The sequence below is a fragment of the Mus caroli genome, unplaced genomic scaffold, assembly GCF_978045245.1.
Source record: "Mus caroli unplaced genomic scaffold, Mus_caroli_1 scaffold_6, whole genome shotgun sequence".
NCBI lineage: Eukaryota > Metazoa > Chordata > Mammalia > Rodentia > Muridae > Mus > Mus caroli.
In genome coordinates, this window is record NW_028227261.1 from 7,444,555 (window position 1) to 7,469,811 (window position 25,257).

General features: G+C 53.6%; 1 protein-coding gene across 4 annotated transcripts in view; it reads right to left on the reverse strand.

Moving 5' to 3' along the window:
• Positions 1-25,257, reverse strand: part of Casz1 (castor zinc finger 1) — a 149,880-nt gene that overhangs the window by 48,976 nt on the left and 75,647 nt on the right. For 3 of the 4 annotated variants that reach the window (XM_021159784.3, XM_085838592.1, XM_085838593.1), the window contains exons 3-4: positions 15,440-15,494; positions 4,108-4,146 (exon numbers count right to left, since the gene is read on the reverse strand). In XM_021159784.3, the coding sequence (XP_021015443.1) occupies positions 4,108-4,123 (16 nt within the window). In that variant the 5' untranslated portion in view covers positions 4,124-4,146; positions 15,440-15,494. Of the gene's footprint in view, positions 1-4,107; positions 4,147-4,542; positions 4,703-15,439; positions 15,495-25,257 lie in introns of those variants that run through there. The other variant, XM_021159783.3, reaches the window with a different exon arrangement.

The window sequence follows — 25,257 nt, forward strand, 5'->3', positions numbered from 1 at the left end:
CTCTACCTGTCTCTGTAGAATGACCACGGTGGACCTATTATTCTGCACTCACAGCCTTGAGCTGCTGGTGTCTCAAATATTCTCTACAAAGAAGGGACCAATGATATGATTCTTGCTTTAACCATGTGACTCTTCCCTGGATGCCTGCCCCACTGAGCAAAATCAAGTTGGTAGTCAAAGACCTTAAAGGTCATCTGATGCTCAGGCCCCTCCCTGTGTCACTGCTGGGTACACAGCCAGCCTGTCTGAATGGTACCAGGAAATGCACCACTTCCAAGACAACCCATGCTGTCCTTGGCGCTCATGGCTCCTTCCTGCCAAGATGGCACCAGAACACCCGCCCCCCTGCAGACTAGCAAAACCGGTGCCCAGCCTGGCCCTCGCTTAGACTGGTTGAGTGGGTGTATCTAGCCAAGTACAGTCTGGAGGAAGGAAAATTGAGGGCGATCTGCTTTACCCAACCCAACATGAAATCCAAAGTGGCACAACACCATTCCTATTCCCTGGTGCACACTGGGTAAAGTGTGCCCAGAGCTATGAGAGCTCACAGTCGCTTCCACTTTGGGCAATACCTGGCTCTGAACCTTTGGTGCCCGCCCAGAGGTCCTGTATGTCGATACTCTGGCTGCAGGGGCTGCGTGTGGAGAGCCAAGTTCTTTGCTCCTTGGGGGAAAGACACAACTAGGGGGAGTCTGTTGCCATTCTCCTTCTGGCCTTAGTCTGTTTCCCAGCCTGCTAGCTCTCTCTGCCTCATCGTCCCTGACCCCCCTGTCACTGAAGACTCCATGACATGGGAGGAGAGGGTCTGCCTGAGAGGAAGGGTCCTGGCCTGCAGTCCCAGTAGGACAGACAGTTCTGGCTCAGTCACTCCTGCCTTGTCTGAATGACAGGGCTGAAACCGGAATGCTTTAGTGGGTACTGCGGCCCCTCACCAGCTAGCTCCTCCTGGGTTCCATGGCCTTCCCTTTGAGCCCACTCTCTTGCCTATTTGACCCTTTACTCAGAACAGCCTACCTTGGGTCCTCTGCAGGACAGCTCTTCCCCTTCTCAAGAGGGGCGTGAGAAATGGATCCCAGATGACCAAGGGCAAGCGTTGTCAGATAGCCACTGCTCTTACATAGCGATTTCTTACCCAGGCGCCAGTGTGTTCAGGCCCAGAAATCAGCCTGGGGTGGGGGTGGGGGCTAATCCTGGGGAGCTTCCCAAGTACAGGATGGATCTACCTGTGTCTGAAAGCTTCCTCCCTGCTCCCCTCCCCCCCCCCCTCCACCCTCCCCCTGGGAAATCACTCTAAAAGGGCCTAATGGAACCATGTCCTCCTCTCTTCCTCTCTCCTCCCTCCCTCCCTCTCCCTCTCTCTCTCTCTCTCTCTTTCCCTTTTTTTTTATTAGCATTTGTGGAATTTATTCCCAAACTCTCCTAATCTTCCGTACACAACCATTTGATTTGCATAACCCAACCCCCTCTCATAAAAACTGGCTGCTAGTTTAATTAAAAAATGTAAATTTGCTGTCATCTCGGGGCCTGGTGAATTAGGACGACATCGGCATTTTTTATTGCTAAAGACGTCCAGATTGATCCAGCCCTTGGCTGAACTATGGTGGGGGAAAAGAGGTCCACATGGCCCCTGAGGGTCTTCGGATACTTCTGCCCCTCCTGAGAAACCTCAGTCCTCCCCAGCCACTGAATTACTCATGGCCAGAGCGCTTCAGGACCTAGACATGTCCAAGGGTGGAGGGGACAGTTAAGCCATCATCCGGGACTTGTTGGAGGTCTCTGGTACTGACAACTCTTTGACCGGCTTACTCTCTGCTGAGGCCCTTAGCTGGAGCTACCAGGGCTGCTCCCAGAGGATGGGAGCTCCGCATTGCACTGCACCAGCAATGAGCCCTGGCGTGTCCCTGTGCATCAGGGAGGTCAAGAGAGATGTTCTCAGCTCCTGAAGATGAGAACACAGCTGCCCCAGAGATGGACTCAGGGGAAACAGATCAGCCCAAGTCCCCGTCTGCTTCCCTTTTTTTTTTTTTTTTTTTTTTTTTTTTTGGCGAAGTGAGGGAAAGTGCTTTTCTTCTGAAGTTCTGAGATTAGGTGAAACTCCCAAGATCAGAGAAGAGACAGGAGGTATCACCAGACAACTCCTCCAGGAAGCTGAACTTTGATACCATGGACCTTCCTCCCTCTCTGTGTGGCCAGAGTCCAGACTTGGGTCCCACTGGGAGTGCCCTGACTGACTTCCTGGCCCTTCTGGCTTCTAGGAAAAGTTTCCAGAGCCTGTCCCTGGAGTGTGAAGAGCAGCAAGTCTCCCCAGAGCCCTTAAGGTGCCACAGGAGGCTCTGTCACTTGCCTCCTGCCCTGCCATCATGACACTCCCCAGAAGGGATATGGAACCCTGCCTCCATGGCAGCTTAGGAGAGGCTGGGCATGGCAGGATGGGAGCCAGCTCCAGTTGGCACTTAGGTCAGAAGGAAGAGAGCAGGGCCCGCCTTCCAGCTGAGTAATACCTCAGTCCCTTGTGCTGGCCCATTGGCAGGCTCTCCTGTGTCAGGTAGAGGGTGGTGCCAAACACTGGGCCTGTCCCTGAGCTCTGCTTCTTGGCTGGGATGGGTGGGGGCCCCATTTCTGAAGAAAGGGGGGGCGGGTCCTGAGAGGGTGGTGTAGAGACACCTGATTCGAGGTGGAGGCGGGCTGGTTCTCTGCGGGGTGGAGGCCAGGGAGGGGCAGGGTGGCAGCAATGGCTTCAAGACACCTTTCCAAATCTGCCCAGCAGGGGGCGTTGTACCCTTCCTGGGCGCAGATGTCCCCAGGACCTCCATCCACATCCCATTAGCCAAGTGCACACCTGTCCCCTACAGTCCAATCACTCTGTGAAGGTTCCCCACCCCCACAACACACATTCCTGATTGTCCTCTCCTGCCTCCTGCCCCCTCTGCCTCAGAGAGGCAGCTGTCACTGTATGGGTCCCATGGGAGTATGAGCGAACTTGGACAAGTCTAAAAACAACCCTAAAAACCACTTAATGCCACCACCTTTCCTTCCTCAAGTGAAACAGTGGGGGTCAGGGGTCACCTCTGAAGAATTACCAACCGAATTTAATTTTCTCTTAAGACACTAAAGAAGAACACTGATTTTGACAGCCTGGGGTGTGAGAGTCCTGGCCCAAAGTTAGTTGTGATAGAGGAGGCTGGGGGGAAGACCACAGAACTAAGCCAAGCCGTGCTGGACTCAGGTTCTAGGCTCAGGTGCAAGGAGAACTACCGAACAAGAGTAAATCAAAACTAGAAAGAAGCAAAGTCACAGGCTAAACTCTGCCCAGGCCAGGAAACACTAGCTGGAGCCCGACCCTAGCTAGCCCCATGCCAGGCTCCCCAGACCTAGATATCTAAATGTAGTCTTTGGTTTGGCCTACTGTCGCCTCCCAAAGTAGGTGCTAAAAGGGGGCTGAGAGAAAGAAAGAGCGCGAGAGAGTCCTGGGCCCCTTACTTTGAACTGATAACAGCCACCTCAGCCCACAGCTTCTCAAGTGAAAAACACTCATTAGCCATAATAAGCAGCTTGATCATCCGACACAGCCTTGTCCCAAATAAATTAAATTCCTTTACCTTGAGACAGTCGCCCCGAAACCAGACTAACCACCTTTCCCAACAGGACGCTGCTTTCAAAAACTAAACCACCCCCCACTAAAAAAATAAAAACACACACCCCATAAGCCACACCACACCACACACACACACACACAGAGACATCTTTGCAAAGGGAAAAGTGTGTCTAAAAAACACAAGAGAAAAAACACGCAGAACAAAATCCCCCACAAAAAACCCCTAAATCCTCCACTCTCTCTCTCTCTCTCTCTGGGTGCCCCCAGCTCCCTGTCCCCTCGGTTCTTTCATAATGACAAGCATCAAATTAGTCACAGTCACTAAGCGTATGACAAATAACAATATCACCATCCAGAAAACAGGGCTAGCAGGGACCATGGGCACAGACCCCTTGGCGCCTGTCCGGTACCCTCAGCTCAGCTGCTAGCTCATTGGGCTAAAAATACTAACTTCCGTCAAAGAACCGAAAGAAAAGTGAAAGAGCCTCCCCGTGGGTTCCCCCCGCGCGTACCTGTTCCAAGATCCATTCTCCGCTCCTTGGTCCCAAACTCTTCGAGAAACGCCATGAAAAGAAGAGAGAAGAATGTTTAGTATCTCGCGGGCCCCTGTCCCCGCCCGCCCGCCCGCTGTCCCTCACCGCCGGGCCGAGCGCATCCCGGGCTGGGGGACGCGCGCCGGGCCGGGCCGGGCCGGGCCGGGCCGGGTCGGGAGGGCGGCGGCGGGGAAAGTTTGCTCCGCGCCTCACGCTCGCTCTCACGCTCCGGCCCGCACGCTCCCAGCAGCTCCGAGTTCCACCAACTAAAACAGAAACTGCCCGTGGCTGTCGCTCGGCTGGGGATCGGGCCCGCCAGGCCGAGGGCCCCCCACCCCCACATCCCGTCCCGAGCGCGCAGGGGTCGCCGCTCCGGCCCGGCCCGGCCCTCCCCCGCCCGCTGCCGGTACTCACCATAGTCGGAGAGTCGAAAGCCGAATTCACTTAAATAATCAACTTTCATAATACTTAATTAATGCCTAATTGCAACTGATTACTCCCCGAATAACAAGTTGTTTTAAAATCCTGATGTCATTGCTCCTGACGGTAACACTCAGGGTAACAGTTTGGCAGGAGGGAGCGGGGCGGGCGGGAGCGGCCGGGCGCTGCCAGGCGCCGAGGTGATTGGCAGGGTGGCCATGGCACCGCCCCTCGCCGGGAGCGCGCGCGGCTCCGGCAGGTGAAAGATCAGACTCGCCCGCGCGCGCTCACGCGCGCGCCTCGCAGTGCTGCGAAGGTGAATGGGCGGGCGCGCGCCCGCGCTCCAAGCGCACAGGCTGAGGAGGGCGGGCGGCGACTTCTCCCAAAGCTCAGGGAGGAGAGGGAGGCGGGGCCGGCGCTCGCGGGGTCGCGTGCGAGGGAGGGAGAGGCTGGTGTGCCTGTGAGGTGTGTGTGCTCGCTCGTGTGGAGGAGTCGTGCGCCCGCCCGAGCGAGGCGAGGAGCCGGCACCCGCGCACAGGCGCCGACTCCCGCCGCGGGCGGGCGGGCGGACGGGCGCGCGCGCACCGCACCGTCCGGCTCCCCTCGGCCGCTGGGGACCGTCGGCCACCCTGCGCGCGCCCGCGTAAACTTTTCCGCGCGGGAGCGAGCGCAGGTGCGAGACTTTTTGCGGCACGCGCGCGCGCGCTCTCGCTCCTGCCGTTCCCTTCCGAGGTGCCCTTGGGCTGCGGGTGGGGCGGGTGTGGAAGGGGTTGTGTTTCCCTTGCTCACCCCACTTCCCTCATTTTGTTGTGGCTATTGGAGTTCGAAGAAGAAAGGAGTCGCGAGCGGCGCGGCTGGGTGTGCCGGAGAAACTCGCACGTCAGCCTCGCGCGCTCCCCTTCCACTCCCCCTGCGCGCACTCCCGCGCGCTGGCCACCGCACTCCCGCAGACCGCACTGTCTCAAGTTTCCACCGCTTCGCTTTGCTCTTGACCTAAAAATGGCCCCGGAGTCCCTCCATGTCAGGTCACACATGTTCCAGTCCCCAGGCCTTTCTCCTCCCCACCCCTCCTCTTCTTCCCTCACAGCCTCTAGGCAGTCTCCCCCGTAGATCCACTTCATCACTTGGGCTTCCTTTCCATCCCTGAACACAGGCACCCCTCAAGCAAGTTGGCCAGCTTCCTGACACCTGTTCCCTGGGGACCACACCCTGCCCACTCTGGTGTCTCTTAGGGCTGGACCAAGCACTTGTCTTTCTTGACTTTCCCTTTCTCCCTGGGTTTGTAAGTCTCTCAGCCAAGCCCTCCTTTCCATACAACCCCAAATGGCCCGTGCTATAGCCTTAGGTATTCAAAACTTTCTGGCTTGGAGGAGCTCAAGGGAAGTTTCCTGAAGGGAGCAGGCCTCAGTAGGCTTGCTATCCCAACGCCTGTTTCCACCGTGCTCAGCTTCCTGTCCCTCAGTGGCCCAGCCTGCTGTCTACCTCACCAGTGCTACCATCCTCTCTCCTGCTGAAGGATGAGCCACACAGACTTCCAATGAGGAGAGGAGAATGGGCTCAGGCTCTCCCTGGTCCGGGCAGCATTCAGCAAAATGGTGCTGCCCTATTTTTGCAATATTTCTATTTTTCAAAGGGAGGGGCCCAAGGAGGCCTTGAGGCAAAGACGTCAAGGGAGTTAACAATCTACTCTTTTTCCTACTTTCCCTCATTTTTTCTTCTTTTTGTCTCACCGTTTTTTAGTTCTAAACGGCTCCATGAAGAATCCGGCATCCCTCTCTTGTTTTGCCACCCTCTCTGTTGCCTCCTTGGGGACCTTGGTCTAGGTTGTCACACACCCTCCCTCCATGCTTCAGATCCACCCCCATCCTTAGGAGCAAAGACCTAACTTTGCCAGGAGTCCCCTGGCCCTAAAGCCCCTAAGTAAGGAAACAGGGCTCCTTAAACCAAGCCACATGCTCCCCAACATGGGCCCAGGGAAGCCAGATAGAGAGAGCTATTAGCCAAGCTTCCCCATGGGATCTCTGTGTCCAGGACTGCCCTGGGCACCCTCTGTGGGTGCTGCTGCTCATCCCCCCTAAAAAAAAAACCAACAATGATTCTGCCCCTCCCCCTTGTAGCTCCAGCTTGTAACAACAGGCACTTAGTTCCACACCCCAGCCTGGTGTGGGCCACCAGGTAAAGAAGGAAGCCTGGCATCAGAAATGGAGGCTGGTAAAGATATCTGCACGGACAAGGAGCTCCCTGCACAGGGGACCTACAAAGTCTCTGGTTGGTTCTGAATGTCCTGGTTTTCAGCTGATGATAATCAGGGCTGACCCCTAGGAAGGCCTGGATAAACAGGGAAACACCTCTCCTTTCTAGTTACCTAGGTAAGAACAATAACTTTGGAGCCTCTGAAGGGCAAAGGCTGGCAAGACATGGCTCACAGGTCAGGGCCAAGAGAAGGCCATAGATCAGGGCCAGCAAGAGGGGCTGCCACATATGACCCATAGTGGGAGAGCCCCAGGCTGTCCAGAAAGCACCCTCTATTCTGAGGCAGTGGGTCACAATCAGCCACCACAGGTGGAGTAGACCCAAGAGTAAGGAGCCACTTGTGGCAGAAGAGAAGAGATTCGTGAAGTAAGAAACTGAGGCCAACTTGGCATCCTAGGATTTCAGGACAGGGCCAAAGGCTGAAGCATCAAGGTTGTATGGGCCACGGGTCAAAGGCTGTGTGTTAAGCGCCTCCAGATCTCTGCTGCTCTCTGTCTCTAAGAGTGTACTCACAGCGATGGGAGAAGCCTAGAGGTCTGGTGTCTTAGAGCTGTGGCTCTCCTAGACCTTCCTTATTACTCTGATGTGATGACAACTCTGAGAACTCAGCCATCGTGAGAACATTTCATGATTTCCACTGGTCTCAAGGGCCTGGGGCTCAGAGCTTCCAGGTCTTTCTAGGACACCCCACCCCATGCAGAACAGAAACCTCTTTAGCAACTTCATACAGTCAGGTGGGTCATGCCAGCCCCCACTCTCCCCGGCCAGGTTGCCATGTTGGCTCTCATCCTCTTTCATCCTGTGTCCTGTGCCCACTCGCCTGCCCTCCCTCCCTCCTTCCCTCTCTCCCTCCCTCTCGAGCCTGCGGCCTTCTCACTCGCCAGCCTGTTTACACACCAGGTATCTCATGCTTTATCTGCTCTCATTTTGAATTTGTAACTTTCACATAAACTTGAACAAGGCTCCTTTTGTTCTTGCACCCCACCCCAGGATCCCAATAAACTGGTTCCCTCTCAGGCGACTGGGCCAGGGCACAGAAGCCTTAGCCAGAGGTCTGTGTGTGCATGTGAACAAGCGTGTTCGCACCTGCGAGGGCGTCCCTGTATCTGAGGGTGCTCCTCAGGGATGGAGCGAGAGTATCAGGGGGAAACAAGGAACCAACTGAATGTGGACAGGAAGCATGGGGGGGCAGCAGCAGGGGGAGCAGACACAGAAGGCCTGGGCCTCAGCTGGGACTGGGCTCAGCCAGCAGGTAGCAGAGAATGTGTGGGCCCTGGACAGGTGGGTGTTGGGCCAGGGAGGAAACAAAGGGGAGGATGGAGCTCCCAGTCTAGTGGGTGGCGAGGCGAGATACCGAGGCCACACTAAGTGTAAGGCAGACACAGGGATCACATTATGGCAGGGTAGGGGCTGGCACAGCCGCACGCTCGGCCCGTAATCCTGTTAGCCAGCAATCTCCATTCCGAAAGAGCTTCATTTCTTTGTGAATATTTGTAAACTAGATATCTAATGGAAAATTATAGGAAAATTATAGTGAAATTCATGACGGAGAAATCCGATTATCCCTAATTCAATTATGCCATCTTAGCCCACACAGCACATTTCCCATTTTTTTCCCATAAATACCGATGCCAGGGGTCCCGGTAATCAAATAAAATTGAAAATCATCTTCCCATTAAATTCAATTAGCCGCAATTTCTAAAGCCTATCAGAGATTTTAATTACTAAATTATAAAATTCTCCAATGCTAAATTGAAACCAAAAAAATTGCACATCCTTATATTTCAGAGAAAAAAAAAAGGGACCAGCAAAATCCTTCAAAAATGTTCTGTTCTGTCTAAGTCCACAGCATCTCCCTACCTGGAGGGACCTTGTGACGGCTGCTCCCTCTCTGCTTAGTGGGAATGCAGCCTGGGGGGGAGCCCAGGGGAGCACCCTTTAGGGGAGGGGCCCAGACATAGCCACTAACAGAGGAACAAACCACACCCCTACGCCCAGCTAGGACAGCAGGTAGCCATCTTCACTGTCCTGGCAGGCTTGGCTCCTGAGAGGTCTTCAGCTCCATCACTCACAGCGAGGCCTCTAATTTTCAATGCTACTTTCTTGGTCAGTGAGCTGGGCCATAGCTAGTGGGGTTCAGGGAACAGACAGCTTCATTTAAGCATGGACCACTCCAGTGGTCCCCCTGATGGATGAGGCTGGGTCAAAGATGGGAACAGAACAGATATAGCACAGGATGGCCCTGGGTCCCAGAGACTTGTTAACAGGGGCTTCGGGAGTCTATAGGTCCTGACAGTGTACCAGCTTCCTGGAACAAGAGGAAGACCAAATTGGCTCAAATCAGACTTCTCCCTGCATTTCCAGCTCATTCCGCCCTCTCTTCCCTCCCTGGAGAGAAGTCAGCATCCTTAAACTGGCCAGGACTCTCATGGAGAAACTCTATCTCACACCCCTACTCCCTTTAAGGGACACACTGGCCAAGAGAGCTGGCAGTAGCCCCTTGTCCACACTACTTACCGGCCTCTAAGGGGTGCTCTGTGCTTCAGGAGAGCCCGGAGAAATGACATTGGTGGCAACTTAAGGTGTACCCTGCCTAAAACCCAAGCTAGATGGCTGGGTAGGCAGCTGGTGGCCCCAGCAGGCTTAGGGGAGTCAGCTGAGCCCTGCCAGCAGCCCAGCACCCAGGAACAGGAGCAGGTCAGGTCTGCCAGGCAACCTGGAGTGCCAGCAGGGGAGGCACCGGCAAACAAAACAAAAACAAAAAAGTTAATTATCTTTGGCTTTTTCTTAATAAATATCCAAACTGGCCCGGCCGGATCCTCCGCTTTAGAGGGAGAAAGGAGAAGAAAAAAAAAAAAAAAAACAAAAAAAAAAAACAAACCCAATCCAGCAGACTCTTTCTGTCTTGTGTGTCTATGTCTACTTTTCCTTTGTCTCTGATCCTTGAATTTGTCACTTATCAGAAACAGTGAACGTTTCACGTTTTTTGCAAACTCGAAGAGACGGGCTACAAAAGCAGCTTTTGTTGTGGTGGTTTTTCATTTGTTAGTTGGTTGGTTTTTTGTTGTTTTGTTGTTGTTGTTGTTGTTGTTTAAGTTTTTGAGGTGGGAAAGTGGGATGTGAGAGAAGAGAGAGACAGGTGGGGAGAAGACTGCTGAGAAACACCAGCCGAAGAGAAGCAGGAGAGAGACAGGCTGGGAAGTGGAGTGGGTCTCAGCCTGCTGCTGGCAGCGCCCCTGGCTGGGCCCTGCTCTCAATGCCACGCTAGCCCTTTACTTCAGTTACAATCATCAGGAGGCATAGGGATTTCTCATGTTAAGATGCCCGAGCCACCACCAAAGCCACCCAGGTCTCCGTGGCCACTCGAGCTGCGCTGTTGCTGCGTGGTTCTGTGCCAAGCCAGGCTGGGAAAGACAGGGCAGGGGAAGGAGCGAGGGGAGGAGGGGATGTTGGCTGTCGTGGGAGGGAGGGTGTGTGTGTATGAGGCTTTTCTGCATCGAGTCATGAGCATACCTGGGGAGAAGACAGTTTCATGTTGCAGCCTGGGCCTACATGTTCCGATGGCTTATGTACATGCCTGGGCCCAAAGTCTCAGAAATACAAGGTAGGGCATGGGGTGGGGGCAGCCACCAGGATATGGAATGCTGGCTTTGGGTCTTCTGCCTGGGTTCGAATGCAAGATCCACCAGCCATGACACAGCCAGGCTGTGTAATCCTACTAAGTCACTGGCCGTCTCTGAGTCTCCATTTCCTCACATCTATTAGCAGTTCTTTAGGTCTATAGGTGGGGAAGGGAAGTCAGAGATTGCCAAGGAATGTAAGACTTTCTTCCTGGGAGATGAACATGTTCGTGGTGATGGCTGTACTGTCCACCCCATGTGAATATGCAAATAATAATATCACTAAATAGTACATTTAAAAAGGGCAGATTGATGGCATGTGGATTATATCTCAATAAAGTGGTCACAAAATAGTGTGGGGAGAAGGGGAAAATATTGGCAGTTATACCTGCATGTTTTGGAAAGAGGTCTGAAGACAGCATTCAGCCAGGCACGGAGTGAGTGGTCAGAAAGTATTCACTGATAATATGGGGCTTGGGCTGGTGTCTGTGAGTGTATACTGCTGGTGCTTACAAATGCATTCCTGCATGGGTTGCTGGCCAGCATGCTGTCAAGCCACTGAGCTGTCTCCCCCCACCCCCACCCCCATGCCTGGTAGGAGATCCTGGGCAGCTGCTCCCTGCCAGGGGGTGGGAAGTGCATGGTCTCCTCCCGCCTCCTTCAGGTCCCTGGAGAGAAGGCTGCCCACCATGGCGGGCAGACTCCCGAGCTACATTCGCCGTCTTGCAGACACTCATATTCTCCATGTGCAGCAGACCGTGAATTCACCTTCATACTAGTTACAGGGTTATTTAGCTTCTCTTGACACTGACAATCACAAACTTTAATTCGCTGCCTGGTTTCTCCCTGCTGTGCCCTCTGCCCACCCCCAAAATCCTTGGGAGAGAATGGGAAGGACTGAGGTCCAGCCCTCTCTTGCCAAAGCTTGCCCTTTGGAGTGATAGATGGCAGGAGGTGGAAATGGTCAGTAGGAGAAGATGCTGGGCAGAGGGCTGGAGAGACAGGGTCTTGGAAGAGAAGGAAGTACCACTGGGCTAATGGGAGCCTTGGTTCTGCTCCTCCAGCTGACACTAATGTATTCAACCTGACATCCATCCTGTCGTGAGTGAATGAGGATTCACCCATCAGGCTACTGAGCCCAGGGCCTTGCTGGAACCCACAGAGAATGGGGACTCGGTCTGGGACTGGGCTCCTCAGATCAGGCAGCTGGCACAGGGCTGGCACCTCTACCTACTGCTAGATTATTAGGTGCCCCTCAAGACACCGTTTTGATGGAGCCTATCCCACAGTTATTCTCTTCCTCTGCACTTCCTCCAGGTCCTATCAGGTCCCACCAGTCCATCCTGGGGGCTTTTCCAGGCTTACTGCCATGGCACCTGGGTCACTCACTTCTCTTCTTTTGACAAAGAAAGGTGGGGCATGGAGACCTCGAGACATCACAGATAAAGCCGGAACCAGGTGTCTGGGTACAATAGGGGACTCTCTCATTGACAAAAATCCAAAATACAGCCACTTATCAGGCAGTGTCTCAGAAGCAGAAAGCCAAGAGGACTCCACAAAGGCTATAGAAGCTGGAAAAAGAAAGCAAGGGGGGGGGGGACAGGAGAGGCAGGGAAAGGCACAGGCAGATACGATCCTGAGTCCGTTTCCTCCTAGGTCCATTCTACAGCTCCACCCCTGCCAACCGGAGAAGTGGCCATGGTGGCCTGGGCAAGAGAGAGAGAGAGAGAGATGTCAACGGGGCCGATGGGAGAAGGGGCTTGTTGACTGCAAACTGTCCATTATGGCTCAGATTATAAGCATATTGCACAGGGCTCTCTGCACGATGACGAGGAAATCCAATACGCTGAAAGGTTAATGCAATCAATTAGGGTGACAAGGAAGTGAAGTAAAACCTTCCGAGTAGATGAAAAGGAGAGAGGGGGCCATGCGTGGGGGGCGGGGGGGGGGGGACAGCGAGAGATGAGCGGTGGGAAGAGAAGAAGGGAGAGAAACTTATGGGGCACACAGAAGGCCTGGAGGGGAGGGGAGATGTAGAGACCAGGGAGGGACTTCAGCAGAGCCAACCAAGGAAGCACCCCAGAGAACAGGCTTGTACAGCGTCCATCCCAGACTCCCAGGCACCCCACTCTGATGAGAAGCCTGCCGCCCAGGTTTATTCCATAGCCGTGGTGACACCAGGCCAGCTGACCCTGGACAGGGAAAGCAGCCACTTAAGTGGCCCACCCGGGGCCTTCTCAGCAGAACGACAGCCTCTCTTGCACCTTCACCCTCGCAGGCTGAGACCCAAACCCAGACCCTTGGTCTTCTTCCCTTGGTCGGCTTCCTCCCAACAGCTCCAGCCAGTTCAGGCTTGTGGAGCAGAGCCTGGCGGGCAGGACCCCTGTTTTACAGAAGCTGATGGTCTGAGAGGAAGGGCTACATCCCAGGGTTCAGCAACAAGTGTGAGGGACCCGGGACTGCCTAGTGCACCTCCTCTGCCCCCTCCCCCACCCCCAGTGCCCTTCTTTTCCCAGAGGTCCACTGGACTCAGATGCTTTGCTGGTTCCAAGGGCTCAGTGTCAGAGCTTTTCCAGAGATCAGGGAAAGCTCCAAGGTACTGTCCTAGGGATGGGTGCTACATCTTGTGGCTGCTGGGGAAACTGGCTGGGCGGAGACCCTCTGCCTTCCTGCTGGATTCTGGGCACTGTATACCCCAATAGCCTGGCAGGGTATACCCTTCCCACCTTGCAAAGTGCGCCGGGGTGGGAGCTGTGTGTGTGTGTGTGTGTGTGTGTGTGTGTGTGTGTGTGTTTGTGTGTGTATGTGATGACTATGACTACGGAGCTGAGGTAATGGCTACAGAAGGGCCACTGAATGCACAGCTCTGAGGGAGTTGGGGAGCATAAGGAGAGAGGAGCTGGGGCTCAGAGTAAGAAGGACTGAACAGAGCAGGAGGCAGAGGAGGGGCAGAGACTCCCCAGCAGAGTGGGGCATTAAGCATCCTGAAACCAAGCCCCAGCCTAGAGTTGCTATGCAATCCCAGCCTCACTATAGTGACCACACAACACTGAGAATTCACTCAACCCCAAGGACTTACACACGTTGGCAGGTTTCAACGGCAAATCTCATGTATATTTTTATCAGAGACGGAACAGAATCCGGGCCAGCAAGCCCTTCTTTGTAGAAGGGCCAGATAGTAAATATCCTTTGTTTTGTTTTGTTTTTCGAGACAGGGTTTTTTCTGTGTAGCCCTGGCTGTCCTGGAACTCACTCTCTAGACCAGGCTGGTCTTGAACTCAGAAATCTGCCTGCCTCTGCCTCCCAAGTGCTGGGATTAAAGGCGTGGGCCACCACTGCTCGGCAGATAGTAATCTTATGCTTTGCAGGCCAAGCTGTTTTCACTGTAGTCACTCGGCTCTGCTATTGTAGAGTGAAAACAGCCATAGACAATATGAAAACAAACGGCCATCCCTTTCCAATAAAACTTTATTTACAAAACACAGGCCGAGGATCAAATGTGATCTAGGAACTGCGGTTTGCCAGAGACTTGTCCAGAAAATGGAAGCATCCTGTCTTTCAGGATGCTTAGATGATTCCTGGGGACCTTGTACCTAATCTGACAGAGGTCCCCAGAGGAAGCAAGACTTGCTCTCCTGTGTCCGGTGCCACGCTGAGTGGGGGGTGGGGTGCACCGAGAATCCGATCTAGCATGGGAATCCTATTTATGCCTCACAGCATCCTGGGAAACCCTTTGGCGGGGTTGAGATTCTTAAGGAGGCGGGCAAGGAAAGAGTGTAAGGCTGCATGCAGCTCTGGTCATTTCTGGAGTCTCAATGCGCCTAGACAGAAGTGAGGCCGAGGCTAGAGAGCAGGAAGGAGAGACCAGAGGGAGCCAGAAGGGGCGCGGGGAGAGAAAGGCCAGTGAGCGCCCCGGAGCTGCGCTGTAACCAGGGTGGTGCTGGCGGCAAAGGGAGGAATCCACGGGCCCCAGCGAGAGCGCAGGGCGCGGGCCGGGCCTGCCCTACACCGGGCCGCCTCTGATCACGTTTTCAGGGCCACTGCCCGCAGGCGCAGACAATGCTGGGGGAGCCTTTGAAGTCCGAAAGGGATGCCGCGGTGGGAGCCAAGGGACTCTCCTCCCTTCCCCCGTGCTCCCTATGGGGAGGAGGCCAGCGGGACAAAACTGGAGCGGGTCGCAGCCTGGCCCCCGAAACGCGCGAGACAAAGGGAAAACAAACAGGTTTGGAGCCAAGCGCACGGTGCTGTGTCTGTCCCCCGCCCCGCGGAGCCGGGATGATGGATGGCTGCAGCCAGCCTGCTCGCCCGCCGGGCAGGCCCCGCTATTTACATAACACTGGCGTTCCACCGGTCACCTCTGACACTGCACTGCCCGGGGCCAAGGCCCGGTGGCCCCCGCAGTTCTCGAGCCACCAGGGGACTGTGACAGCCTGTGAAGAACACGGCAGTCCTGAGTGCCTGGCTTCCAAGGAGCCTTGGGCTTAGTTAGGGTAAGGCAGGGTATGGCAGCCTGCTCTCTCCATTGCCGGCAGCCTCCTCTCAGCCAGTTTTTGCCCTGGTGTGGAAGTTAACTCAACCTCAGAGGAGGAGGCAGAACTTGGGGTCTAGGACGTTAAACTCTTTGGGATCTCAAGGCATGATTAGAAGCAGAACTTCCCTGGGAAGCCTGAGGCAGCTACTACAATGGACATACAGGGCGGCTAGAATGAGAGCAGACTTATGAGAAGTCCAAGCATGACCCGGGTGCACTGCTACTCCTGATGCCTGGAGATCAATCCTTGCTCCAAATCAGCAATCCATCCATCCCCAACCCATTTCCAGCATAAAAGCCAAACAGCTCTTGCTGGTCCCCCATTGTGCCTGACAGGTTCCAGTAGCCATGGGGCTCCCATTCCCTGTCTCCCACACCCCATCCCATCAGTCTTGGATGCTTCGAAGAACTGAACTGGGCCCAGGGTGATGTATCTCACACCAACTGTCTCACAACACACAGAACAGGGGAGGAACTCAAATCTTACCTCACGGGGTCCTAGAGATTCCTCAAACACAGTTGGGGGTGGGGGTCACTTCATCCTGGGGAGAAAGAAGAGTCTGTTAGTCTTTCCAGGAGGGAGCCTATCCATTCTCTCCCCCCACCCCCAAGCATTCTTCATGACCCCTATGTGCCAGAGAGTTCTCTGCCGCCTATGGGCTGAAGGGCTAGCCAGAGGGCTCAGTGATTCAGACTTGCTCAAAGGGCTCTGCTTTGAGCCCACTTTAAGTATATGGCAACCAAGGATGGAGAATTCAGGAAGCAGTAGGAGCTGTTACATGGAAACATGGCTCTAAAGATACTGAGACCCAGAGAAAGCCAGAGTGCTTCTCACACTGCCCAGTGGAGGCAGAGGTATGGTGTGTGTGTGTGTGTGTGTGTGTGTGTGTGTGTGTGTGTGTGTGCGTGCGTGCGCGTGCGTGCGTGCATGTGCGTGCACATGTGTATGAGTGCACATGTGTATGCTGTTATGGGCCTTCAGGCTCCCATGAACCTTCAGTGGCTGAGTGGGCACTCTTGGAGACAATAAAAGTAGCCTCAACCACTCCTTGACTCTTTTCTCCTGGGCCCTGAAAACAAAACTGGCAAATGCTAAACTGTTCCCAAGTGAGACTGTGTGAGTGCCCCGGGGTAGGTGGACAAGGCCAGGCATCAGGAAGGTTCGATTCCGATTGCTTAGGAACAAACTGTGGGCAGTGCCTTCCACCTTGATGAATCAAGACAACCCCCACAGAAGATTCAGACAGCGCAAGGCGCACCACTGGAGAGGGTCTTTAACCAATAGAGAATGCGGCTTGTCATTATTACAGGCCCAGGGTCCTCTGCAGTCTAGAGCAGGAGTTTGGGGACCCAGGTTCAAATGGAGACAGAATCTACTGTGGAGGGAAGTCCCAAAGGACCGTGTAACTACCCACCTGGCCCCATCTGTCCTTGCCTGGGCCAGGCCCTAGGCCCCAGCCATGGCACCTGCCCTGCTGGACAAAGGGTTTGCTATTTGTTCCCTTTTTCTCCTCTCTCCCTCATTCGTGGCTTATCAATGATGCAAGAGGAGTAACACCAATTTCCTTAGGCTATATAATCCCCAAATCAGATTGGGGGGATTGCAGGAGATGAGGTGACCTTGTCCAGGGCTCCCAGAATGCCACCCAGTCCCACCTCCCTGTCTCTCATTCCCAGGACATCTTTAGATGGATTAAGCTAATTGTACTTGACAAGTCCTCTTAAGGAGGGCTCCACTCTCTGCTAGACCCGTGTTACACCCTATGACGGGCTGCCAGGTTGGAGGGTGCTCAGTGGGGCAGAGACTGCTTGGCTGCATAAAAAGGTTGAGAACTGGCTGATCATCAAGTGGTTTGGGAGGGTTTCGCTGTACGCTGTGGGTCGAGGACACTCATCTGGGAGGTGGGAGCTGAGGGGTCTGCAGGGAAGTGAACGGACATCTAAGGTAGGGGGCAACAGAGAGCAAATGGGTGCCAGGTAGAGGTGAGAGAGGCCGGTGGGAGCCTCAAGAAAAAAGTGGTGACAGAGCTGAAGGAGAGATGAGCTGAGTGGACAGACTGCAGGCTAGAGCAGGGGAACAGGCATGGAGACCCCAAAGCTCAGGTGGGTTCAGCCGGCAGAGGGAACATTCCAACCAATGAGCCTCAGGTCGGTCTCGTCAGGGGCCTCACCATGTCCTGACCATCCCAAGCTCTCCTTGAGATCTGTCAAGACACCCCAGCCAGCCTCCCTTGAACCCCCAAAGCCCCCCAACTCTACCACTCCAGTATCTCCCTTCCACCACCTTTCCTCCCCTTCCCTCCTCCCCGGCAACTGTGCATTTATTAATTCATGAGGCACTAATTAGTTCTTTGTTTAATTTTGTGTTAAACAGACTGACCGGAATGATAACGACTTACAGCACAGTGTTGCTGTCCCCATCCACCCCTGTTTTCTGACAACAAGGGAGCGCGGGAGACCGGAGCGCTGAACCCAAATCCCTCAGCAGTTGCACTTCATTAAGTCAAAATGTGACAAGAAGCTTAGAGAGCAACTTGCAGATCTGATCACACAGAACAATCGGGGGAGGAAACTTTCCAGGAGTTGGTTGGGGCTGGGGGAAGGGGGAGGGGGAGGGGCAGAGATGCATATTACATGGGCACCAAAATACTTCCTATAGTCCCATCCTTGCCTGTACAGGGCAGGGAGCCTGGCTCACAGCAGCAGGGACAGTCACCATCTCTCAGTTGGATCTGGGACACTAGACAGATTCCAGGTTCCCAGGAAGGACTGGAGCAGTAAGTACCCAGTAGGCCAGTCTTGCTCATTTATTCTGATAGAGTAGCTCCCTTTTCCTGGCCAGGGCTGAAGCACTGCCTCTCCTAGTGCTGATAACTTCTTATTCTGACCTGTAGGAATGAGTGGTTGGCATACCAGATAATGGTAGTGAATGAGAAAGCTGGCATAGTTAAGGCAGGGCTCAGCGGCTGGGTGTGGTGGCACACGCCTTTAATCCCAGCACTCGGGAGGCAGAGGGATGCCTGTGAGTTCCAGAGGCGAGCCTGATCTACAAAGCAAGTTGAGGACAACCAGGGCTGGTTTCAGTGAGAAACCCTGTCTTGGGTTGGGGGGGGGGGACAAACAAAAGGTGGGGTTCTGTAAGGGTGGGGGAAAGACGGTGGCAGAGAGAACACAAAGAAGAGGACCCTTACTCTCAGGAAGGGTCCCTAGGGTTAGGGAACTACCTCAAGGCAAAATGAGAAAAGGAATATATGTTTAGGAGTCATAGCAGAAGTGCCCAACACCCTTTACCAGTGCGTTTTCTCTCTCTCTCTCTCTCTCTCTCTTTTTCTCTTTCTCTCTGTCTCTGTTTCTGCCTCTCTTTGTTTTTTCCAGACAGGGTTTCTCTGTGTAGACCTGGCTGTCTTGGAACTCACTCTGTTGACCAGGCTAGCCTTGAACTCACAGAGATCTGCCTACCTCTCCCTCCTGAATGCTGGGATTAAGGGCGTGAGCCACCATTACCCAGCCTTTGCCAGTTCCCTATCCATCCATCCACCCTTCAACTATCAACCCTATCTCTCTATCGTTCATTCACCAAACCATCCATCCCTCTTCTATCCATCTGTCCAGGGTTAACCCCAAGTATGGAAAGGCTGAGGGCTCTGTGCAGAGGGGTGGGACAATTAGAAGAGAGCAGAGCTTGGCTCTGGAGCTTGTAGGCCATGGTGGCTGCCTCTCCTAGAGATCTGATCTCATAGTGCCAGTGGCTTTTTCCTTCCGGTCCATGTGAAAGAGTAGGCTCTTGGTCTCAGAGGTGTCAAACTGCCAACCCCATCAGCTACAACACAGGCAAGGACAATGGCACCCGAAGCAAACCCAGTCCAGTCTAAAAACATCAGTCTTGCCCATCTTTGACCTGACCCTCAGAGTACAGAGGGGTTCTAAGGAGAACGAAAGCCAAAGCACACAAAGGGCTGACCCGTGAGCCTCCATCTTGTGGGTCGCCTGTTGCCTTCCTCCTGTTGGCTGTTGCACTTGTCCGCAGGAGGCCTGTGTACACACAACCCACTAGCCAGGAAATGTTCGAGTATGGCAGCCACCGCCTCCCTTCCCCTGGCCAGGTCTGAAGTACAGTGGTCTCCACCTGAGCCTTGCAGCCAGCCCTGGGATGGTTTCTGTTAATTTGCTGTCAGGCTGCCTAAGCAAACCAATTAAAACTAATCATTAATTATAAAAGAGAACGAGAAGAGGAGAGGGTGAAAGATGGGGACAGGAAGAAGGAAGAGAGAATTGGGCTAAAAAGGAAAGACTCAGAGGGCTTTCACAGAGCTCTGATCTGGGGATGAGGGACCTGGGAGGTTGGCAGGGACCAAAGATGCTATAACGGAGGGACCAGGAAGAAGTGAAGGATGATGGGAGATTCTTTGATGGACAAGAGAATAGAAGGAAAGGGGAAAGGGAAGATGTGCTAGAAGCAGGGTACCAAGGCCTGAAGGAGGCTGACACTTGTGACATCTCCTCTGTCTAAGCTGAAACCACTCTAAGACCTGGCCCCACAGTCTCTCCCACAGGCCGCCTGGCTCCGTATGCATGAAGCCTCAGGCCAGGCTCCTGTCTGAGGTTCCAACCTGCTCCTCAGCCTTCTCAGGCCATGGAGATTCGGGACAGCTGTCAGGCTGCCTGGCTGCCCACCCCCTGCTATCTTAGCCCACCTCCCCACCCTCACAGATCCTCCCCCAACTGGGTCTTTCACAAGGGCTGGGGCCATGTCAGCCAGGCAGCTTGAGGAGGGGGCAGCACAGACAACAAGGGGCAGTGTCATGGAAACGGGCACTTTCCCGGAGAAATATTCTGTTTGGCCTCTTTCCTGCATTGAGGAGCTGTCAGGAGCCCGAGTGAGAGTCACACTATCCCGGGACCAGGCGTGACAAAACCTATTTTCTGCCTCAAATTTGATTGATTAAAAAACTTTTTAGGAAAACCATGTTGAAAGAGTAGAAAAAAAAAAGAAAGATAGAGCAGGAGGGAGAAACAGAAGGGGGAAAAAAGAATAAATGTGGTACGAGGGAAGAAGGGCTGGAAGAGAAAAGCTCCATCCAGGGGCCAGCGGTTCCCTGCACCCTGCGAGGCTGCCAGGGTGTGTGTGTATCCCAGGCAGAGCCTCGGCATAACCAGGCAAAACAGAAAGCCCAAATAAAGCCTGGAACTTTTACACAGTGTTTAGCGGGACAATGAGGGGGCTGCCGGCTCCAGACAGGGCAGCAGGCAGAGCAGACTGCCTGTCCCTGCACAGGGCGAGGGGACTAAGACCTCCAGCCAAGAGGGGCAGGTGGCTCTGCTGTCCAGAGTCAAATCTGAGTGGGCTCTAGATTGGCTCTGCGGTTTCCCCCAAAATACTCATGATTGGAATCTGGCCAGAATCCTGAAAAATCTATACAGGGCCAAGAGGAGGTTAGCCTAGTCGTCTAGGGGCAGAGGAGAAAAGCCCCAGCTTTCTCTTTCAGATGCATGCATGTATGTGGAGGCCAGAGCAGGTTGACATCGGGGGGGTCGGGTTCTCTTCCCTATTGCTTTCTGCCTTATTATTAGTATTAGTATTATTTTAGATTTATTACTATATTGTGTATACGAGTGTATGTCTGTGTACCACATGTGTGCCTGATGCCCAAGGAGGTGATGAACCTGTATGTGGGCACTGGGAATCGAACCCGAGTCCTTTGCAAGAACAAATGCTCTTAACCACTGAGCCATCTCTCTTGCCCCTCACCTTGGTTGCTAAAGATGTGAACTCAGGACCTTATACTTGCACAACAGAGCTGTGCCCCACCAAACCCCTGCCTCCTCGAGGAGTGTTCTTTTGTTTGTTTGTTTGTTTGTTTGTTTTTTGTTTTTTCGAGACAGGGTTTCTCTGTATAGCCCTGGCTATCCTGGCACTCACTTTGTAGACCAGGCTGGCCTGGAACTCAGAAATCCGCCTGCCTCTGCCTCCCAAGTGCTGGGATTAAAGGCGTGCTCCACCACTGCCCAGCGAGGAGTGTTCTTAATAACCACAGTGGAACAGAAGCGCAGGAAGCACCTGGCTTGCCTTACAGCTCTATCTTGAGCCTACTCTATTTGGCTCACGGTCCTGTGCGGATGGATGCCTCTTCAAGTAGTTCTGCAGCCTAGCCAGGGTCTTGAGGATGACAGGGTCCTGCCTTGTTTTCTCAAGGAGAAAAGCCATCTCCTCCTGCTCCTGGGACTCCCTCTAGGGAAAGAAACGTAACCAGCTCCCAGTGTCCCTGCATGGCCATGACAAAGGCCTCAACTGTCTTCAGATAAGAATCCTGCTCTCGCTGGGCGTGGTGGCGCACGCCTTTGATCCCAGCACTCGGGAGGCAGAGGCAGGTGGATTTCTGAGTTCGAGGCCAGCCTGGTCTACAAAGTGAGTTCCAGGACAGCCAGGGCTATCAGAGAAACCCTGTCTTGAAAAACCAAAAAAAAAAAAAAAGAATCCTGCTCTCTCTGGAAAGAGGGGTCTGAGCTGGTGGTCTGGCATGCTCCCCTTTTTTTAAAGGGCCTCAGAGATCAAGGTGACAGATAGAGCTGGCCGAGAAGTCAACAAGAAGTTTGTTCTGTGTGCTAAGGGTACAGGGCAGAGGGATGAACTCAGTCTTCACTCAGGACCCTGGGTGTGTGTGACAAAGAGCCACGGCTGGGGCCGAGACTCTCAGCAGCCAGATGCTTAGAGAGGCCACACCCCCATTGGGCCTCACCAAAAAAGCAATCCAGTCTCTGCAGCCCTGTTTCTCAGAGATCAGAGATGCCAAGCACAAGGGAGATGGAGGAGGACAAACAAACCAAATCGTGTGAGCAGGCCAGATTTGAACCCCGCCTTCCCTGGTTCTCCCCAGCTGCTTTGGAGAACCCTTAAAATACGGATCTGCACAGTTCTGCCACATGAAGAAACTATCCCTTGGCATTAGCTTCTGAGGTCTTTTGTGGGAGAGATTCCACAGTTTCACTCCAAGATATAAACCTCAAAGGTGGGCCGTTGGGACTTAAGCACTCGAACAGAAATGTTCATAGGAGCACCATTCAGGACAAGCAAAAGGCAGACACTGCCTGAGTTCCTATCAGTTGAGGAATGAGCAACACATGACCTATATGTCCTATGGAGTATTCTACAGTAATAGAGACTTGACACATGCTACAACATGATGACATCTGAATGAAAGGAACCAGACAGGGGAGGTTATAAATTGTATGGTTCCAGTTACATGAAAAAAAAAAATCTAGATTATAGTGAGAGACTGTCGAGAAAAGATTAGTGATCGCCAGGGGCTGGGGGGGGGGAGTTGGTGGATGACTGATTGCCCAGTTCTGTATGGGGGGGTCAAAAATTCTGGAACTTTCCAGGTGGTGGTGGTGGTGGCGCACACCTTTAATCCCAGCACTGGGGTGGCAGAGGCAGGTGGATCTCTATGAGTTTGAGGCCAGCCTGGTCTAGAGAATGAGTACCAGGGCAGCCTGGACTACACAGAGAAAGCCTGAGCTGAAAAACCAAAATACATACATATATACATACACACACACACACACACACACACATTCTGGAACTAGATATTGGTGGTAGATGTATAACTTGTGAGTATTGCTGCCACCGAATGTGCACTTAAAGCGGTCACACTGGTCAACTTTATGGCATGTATATTTACCATAATAAAACTCACAATACAACAGGAGAAAAGGTGAGAGCCCAGAAGAGGAGGTGTCAGACATGGGAACTCAGCAGAGGCACCAGATGAGCCAAGCTGGAGTAGGAGGGTGATGTAGTAACTTCAAAAGAGTCCTCCTTTTTCTCTGTCCTGGACAGGGTTTGAGCCACCCTCCGATGCACCCTTGTCCCAGCTAAATTGACAGAACGCTTGTTTAGCACACATGTGGCCCTCGGCTAGATCTCTAGCACCCCATAAACTTGGTGTTGGGGTGCACACTTATGAGCCCAACACTTGTGAGATGGACCCAGGATGATCAGAAGATCCGGGTTATCACTGGGTACATGGACATCCTGGGCTACCCTCTGTCAGAAAGGAAGAAAGAGAAAAGAGAGGAAAGGAAGGCACGTTACAGTGGACCTCCCCTTAGGACACTCTGCCTCAAGTGGCTATGACTCTATCTCCCACATAACACCACACCCCTGTGTTCAGGGGCTGTAAACAGTGTGCCTCTGCAAATCCCAATGCCCCCAGCCCCGCCTCTGCCTCCCTCTGCTTATCCCTCTGCCCAGCTAGTCAGAAACTCCCGCTCCCACCCTGGATCCCTGTGCAACAAGCTCCCTCCACAGGGCTCCAAGTTGATGACTCCCCCTCCACCCCCCCAGGGCTCTAGAGCTTCCCAAGGTCGGGCAGACCAACCCAAGGGGAAAACCTAGGATACTGGGGGTATAGTGAAAGCCAAGCGCTCTGGGGGTCCCCTGAGCTCTCGTCCCCCATCCCTCCTGCCTGTTCCGGAATGCGTGCACACACAGAAACCCCTGCTTTGGCCCGGGAACTGTCAGGAGATCAACAAACAAAAGCTGCTCCTTGACAGGGAGTCATTTATATTTTAGCTTCGTTCCATTATCCTAACGAATCCTTCATCAGCAGATGCAATATTAACAGCAGAAAAATCAGCTCATTACATCCGGGGGGATTTCATCAAGTCGGCAATCATGTGTGCCGCTCCCCAAGCCTTCAAGAGGCCAGTGGGGCTGTTATTTATTTATTTTGTTACTTATTTATTTAATTTTTTGGGTTCTTTCCACATAATTGCACCGCATCTCAGATCTTTAATAAATAATTTGTAGGTCCTGAACTGCACACGGCTTTGCTCTCTGCCACGAGAGAGCCTGCTTTAGCCAAAATATTTACCAATATTTAAAAGTCATTAGAGTCAGGAAGGAAGTGGGGAGTGGTACTGGGAGCAGCCTGACTTGGGGCTGTGGTGTGTGCTACCAGCCCTGTCCTCCAGACCCATCTCTTGGTGGGAAGATGAGTGGTGACTCCTGGTATGGGTCCTTGCCTGTCACTCTCTGCTTGGCTAGACCAGCGGATGTTTCCTGGGAGCTTGGAGGAAGGGGCGGATGTATCTTGAAAGACACATCCTGGTTTATTGAGGCTAACGGGGCTGGTGGTGGAAGAGGCCTAGTTGGTACAGTGGCAGAGGCCTTTCAAACCCTTGGCTTCGGCTTCTTGTGATGGGCACTGCCGGCCGACCACCCTCCCCAGGGGAACTCAGCTAGACAACTTATTGCTGCCATTCTCCTGGCCATGGCTGTTACAGCTCTGCAGGAAGCATCCTTCTTGCCATCCCAAGGTAATGTTGAAGGAAGGCGAAGCTCTGGGGGTTTGGAAGGAAGACTTGGCCCATTTTAGAGACTTAAACTTCAGAGCTCTGCTCCAGGAGGTGCCACCAGGGGACGAGATCGTTGTCAGGAGTGGCTTGGCTAAGACTCCTTTCTTTCCACGCATCCTGTCTAAATAGTCCGGCCTTCCAGAGACTCCTGGCTCCAAGCCCCAAAGCTGGAGTGGCCACCGGTGCTGACAGCACCCCTGCCGCCACCATAGGCCAAGCCTTGCTTTCACAGGTTTTTCCCAGCGGGGGCTGGATTTCTGCCCAGCCAGGAATGTGCTCCCGGGATGTCAATTCTAATCTCCCCAGCGCTCTGACAGAATTAAGCTCCAGTTTGTCCGACAACATCCCAAAGTTTCAGAAATCCAGGGCAGGCTTTCTAATCAGACTGCAGGACAAAGGTCTGGCCTGACCCTGTCACTTCCATTTATGCCTCCTGTCTGTCTGGGCCTCGGCCTTTGGGCAGCTTCCTCCAGCCTCTGCCCTGGCCAGCCTCCCCCTCCCCCAACCCCCCCTGTTTCTCCGCCCAGAACTTCCCCTACCCAAGCCGTCCAGCTAATCCCATTGCTCTACCATTCAAAGCCTAGGGATCCCTGTAAGGCGACCCTGCTGGCCCTTAGCCTATTGGCCCAGCCTTGCTAAGGCTCCAGTGGTCAGCTTACTAGAAGGGATCTCAGTCCTCACTAGGCTCCACCGTGGCTCTGGGGAGAGGTGCTAAAGTCAGTCCACTGCTGTCTCCAGCCAACCCCATCGAAGGTTCATTTAACTGCCTCTAAGGCAGCCTTTGGCCATCCTGTTGGAAAGGTCTAGAAAGCCTGGGTCATCTGTCACATTTGGAGGCCCTATGAGGCAGAGACTTCTCTCCCTCCAACTCTGGTGGTCACTAAGAGGTGACCAACTGCCTATGATAAGCAGAAGCAGTCTTGAACCCAGAGTAGGCTAGACCTGGGA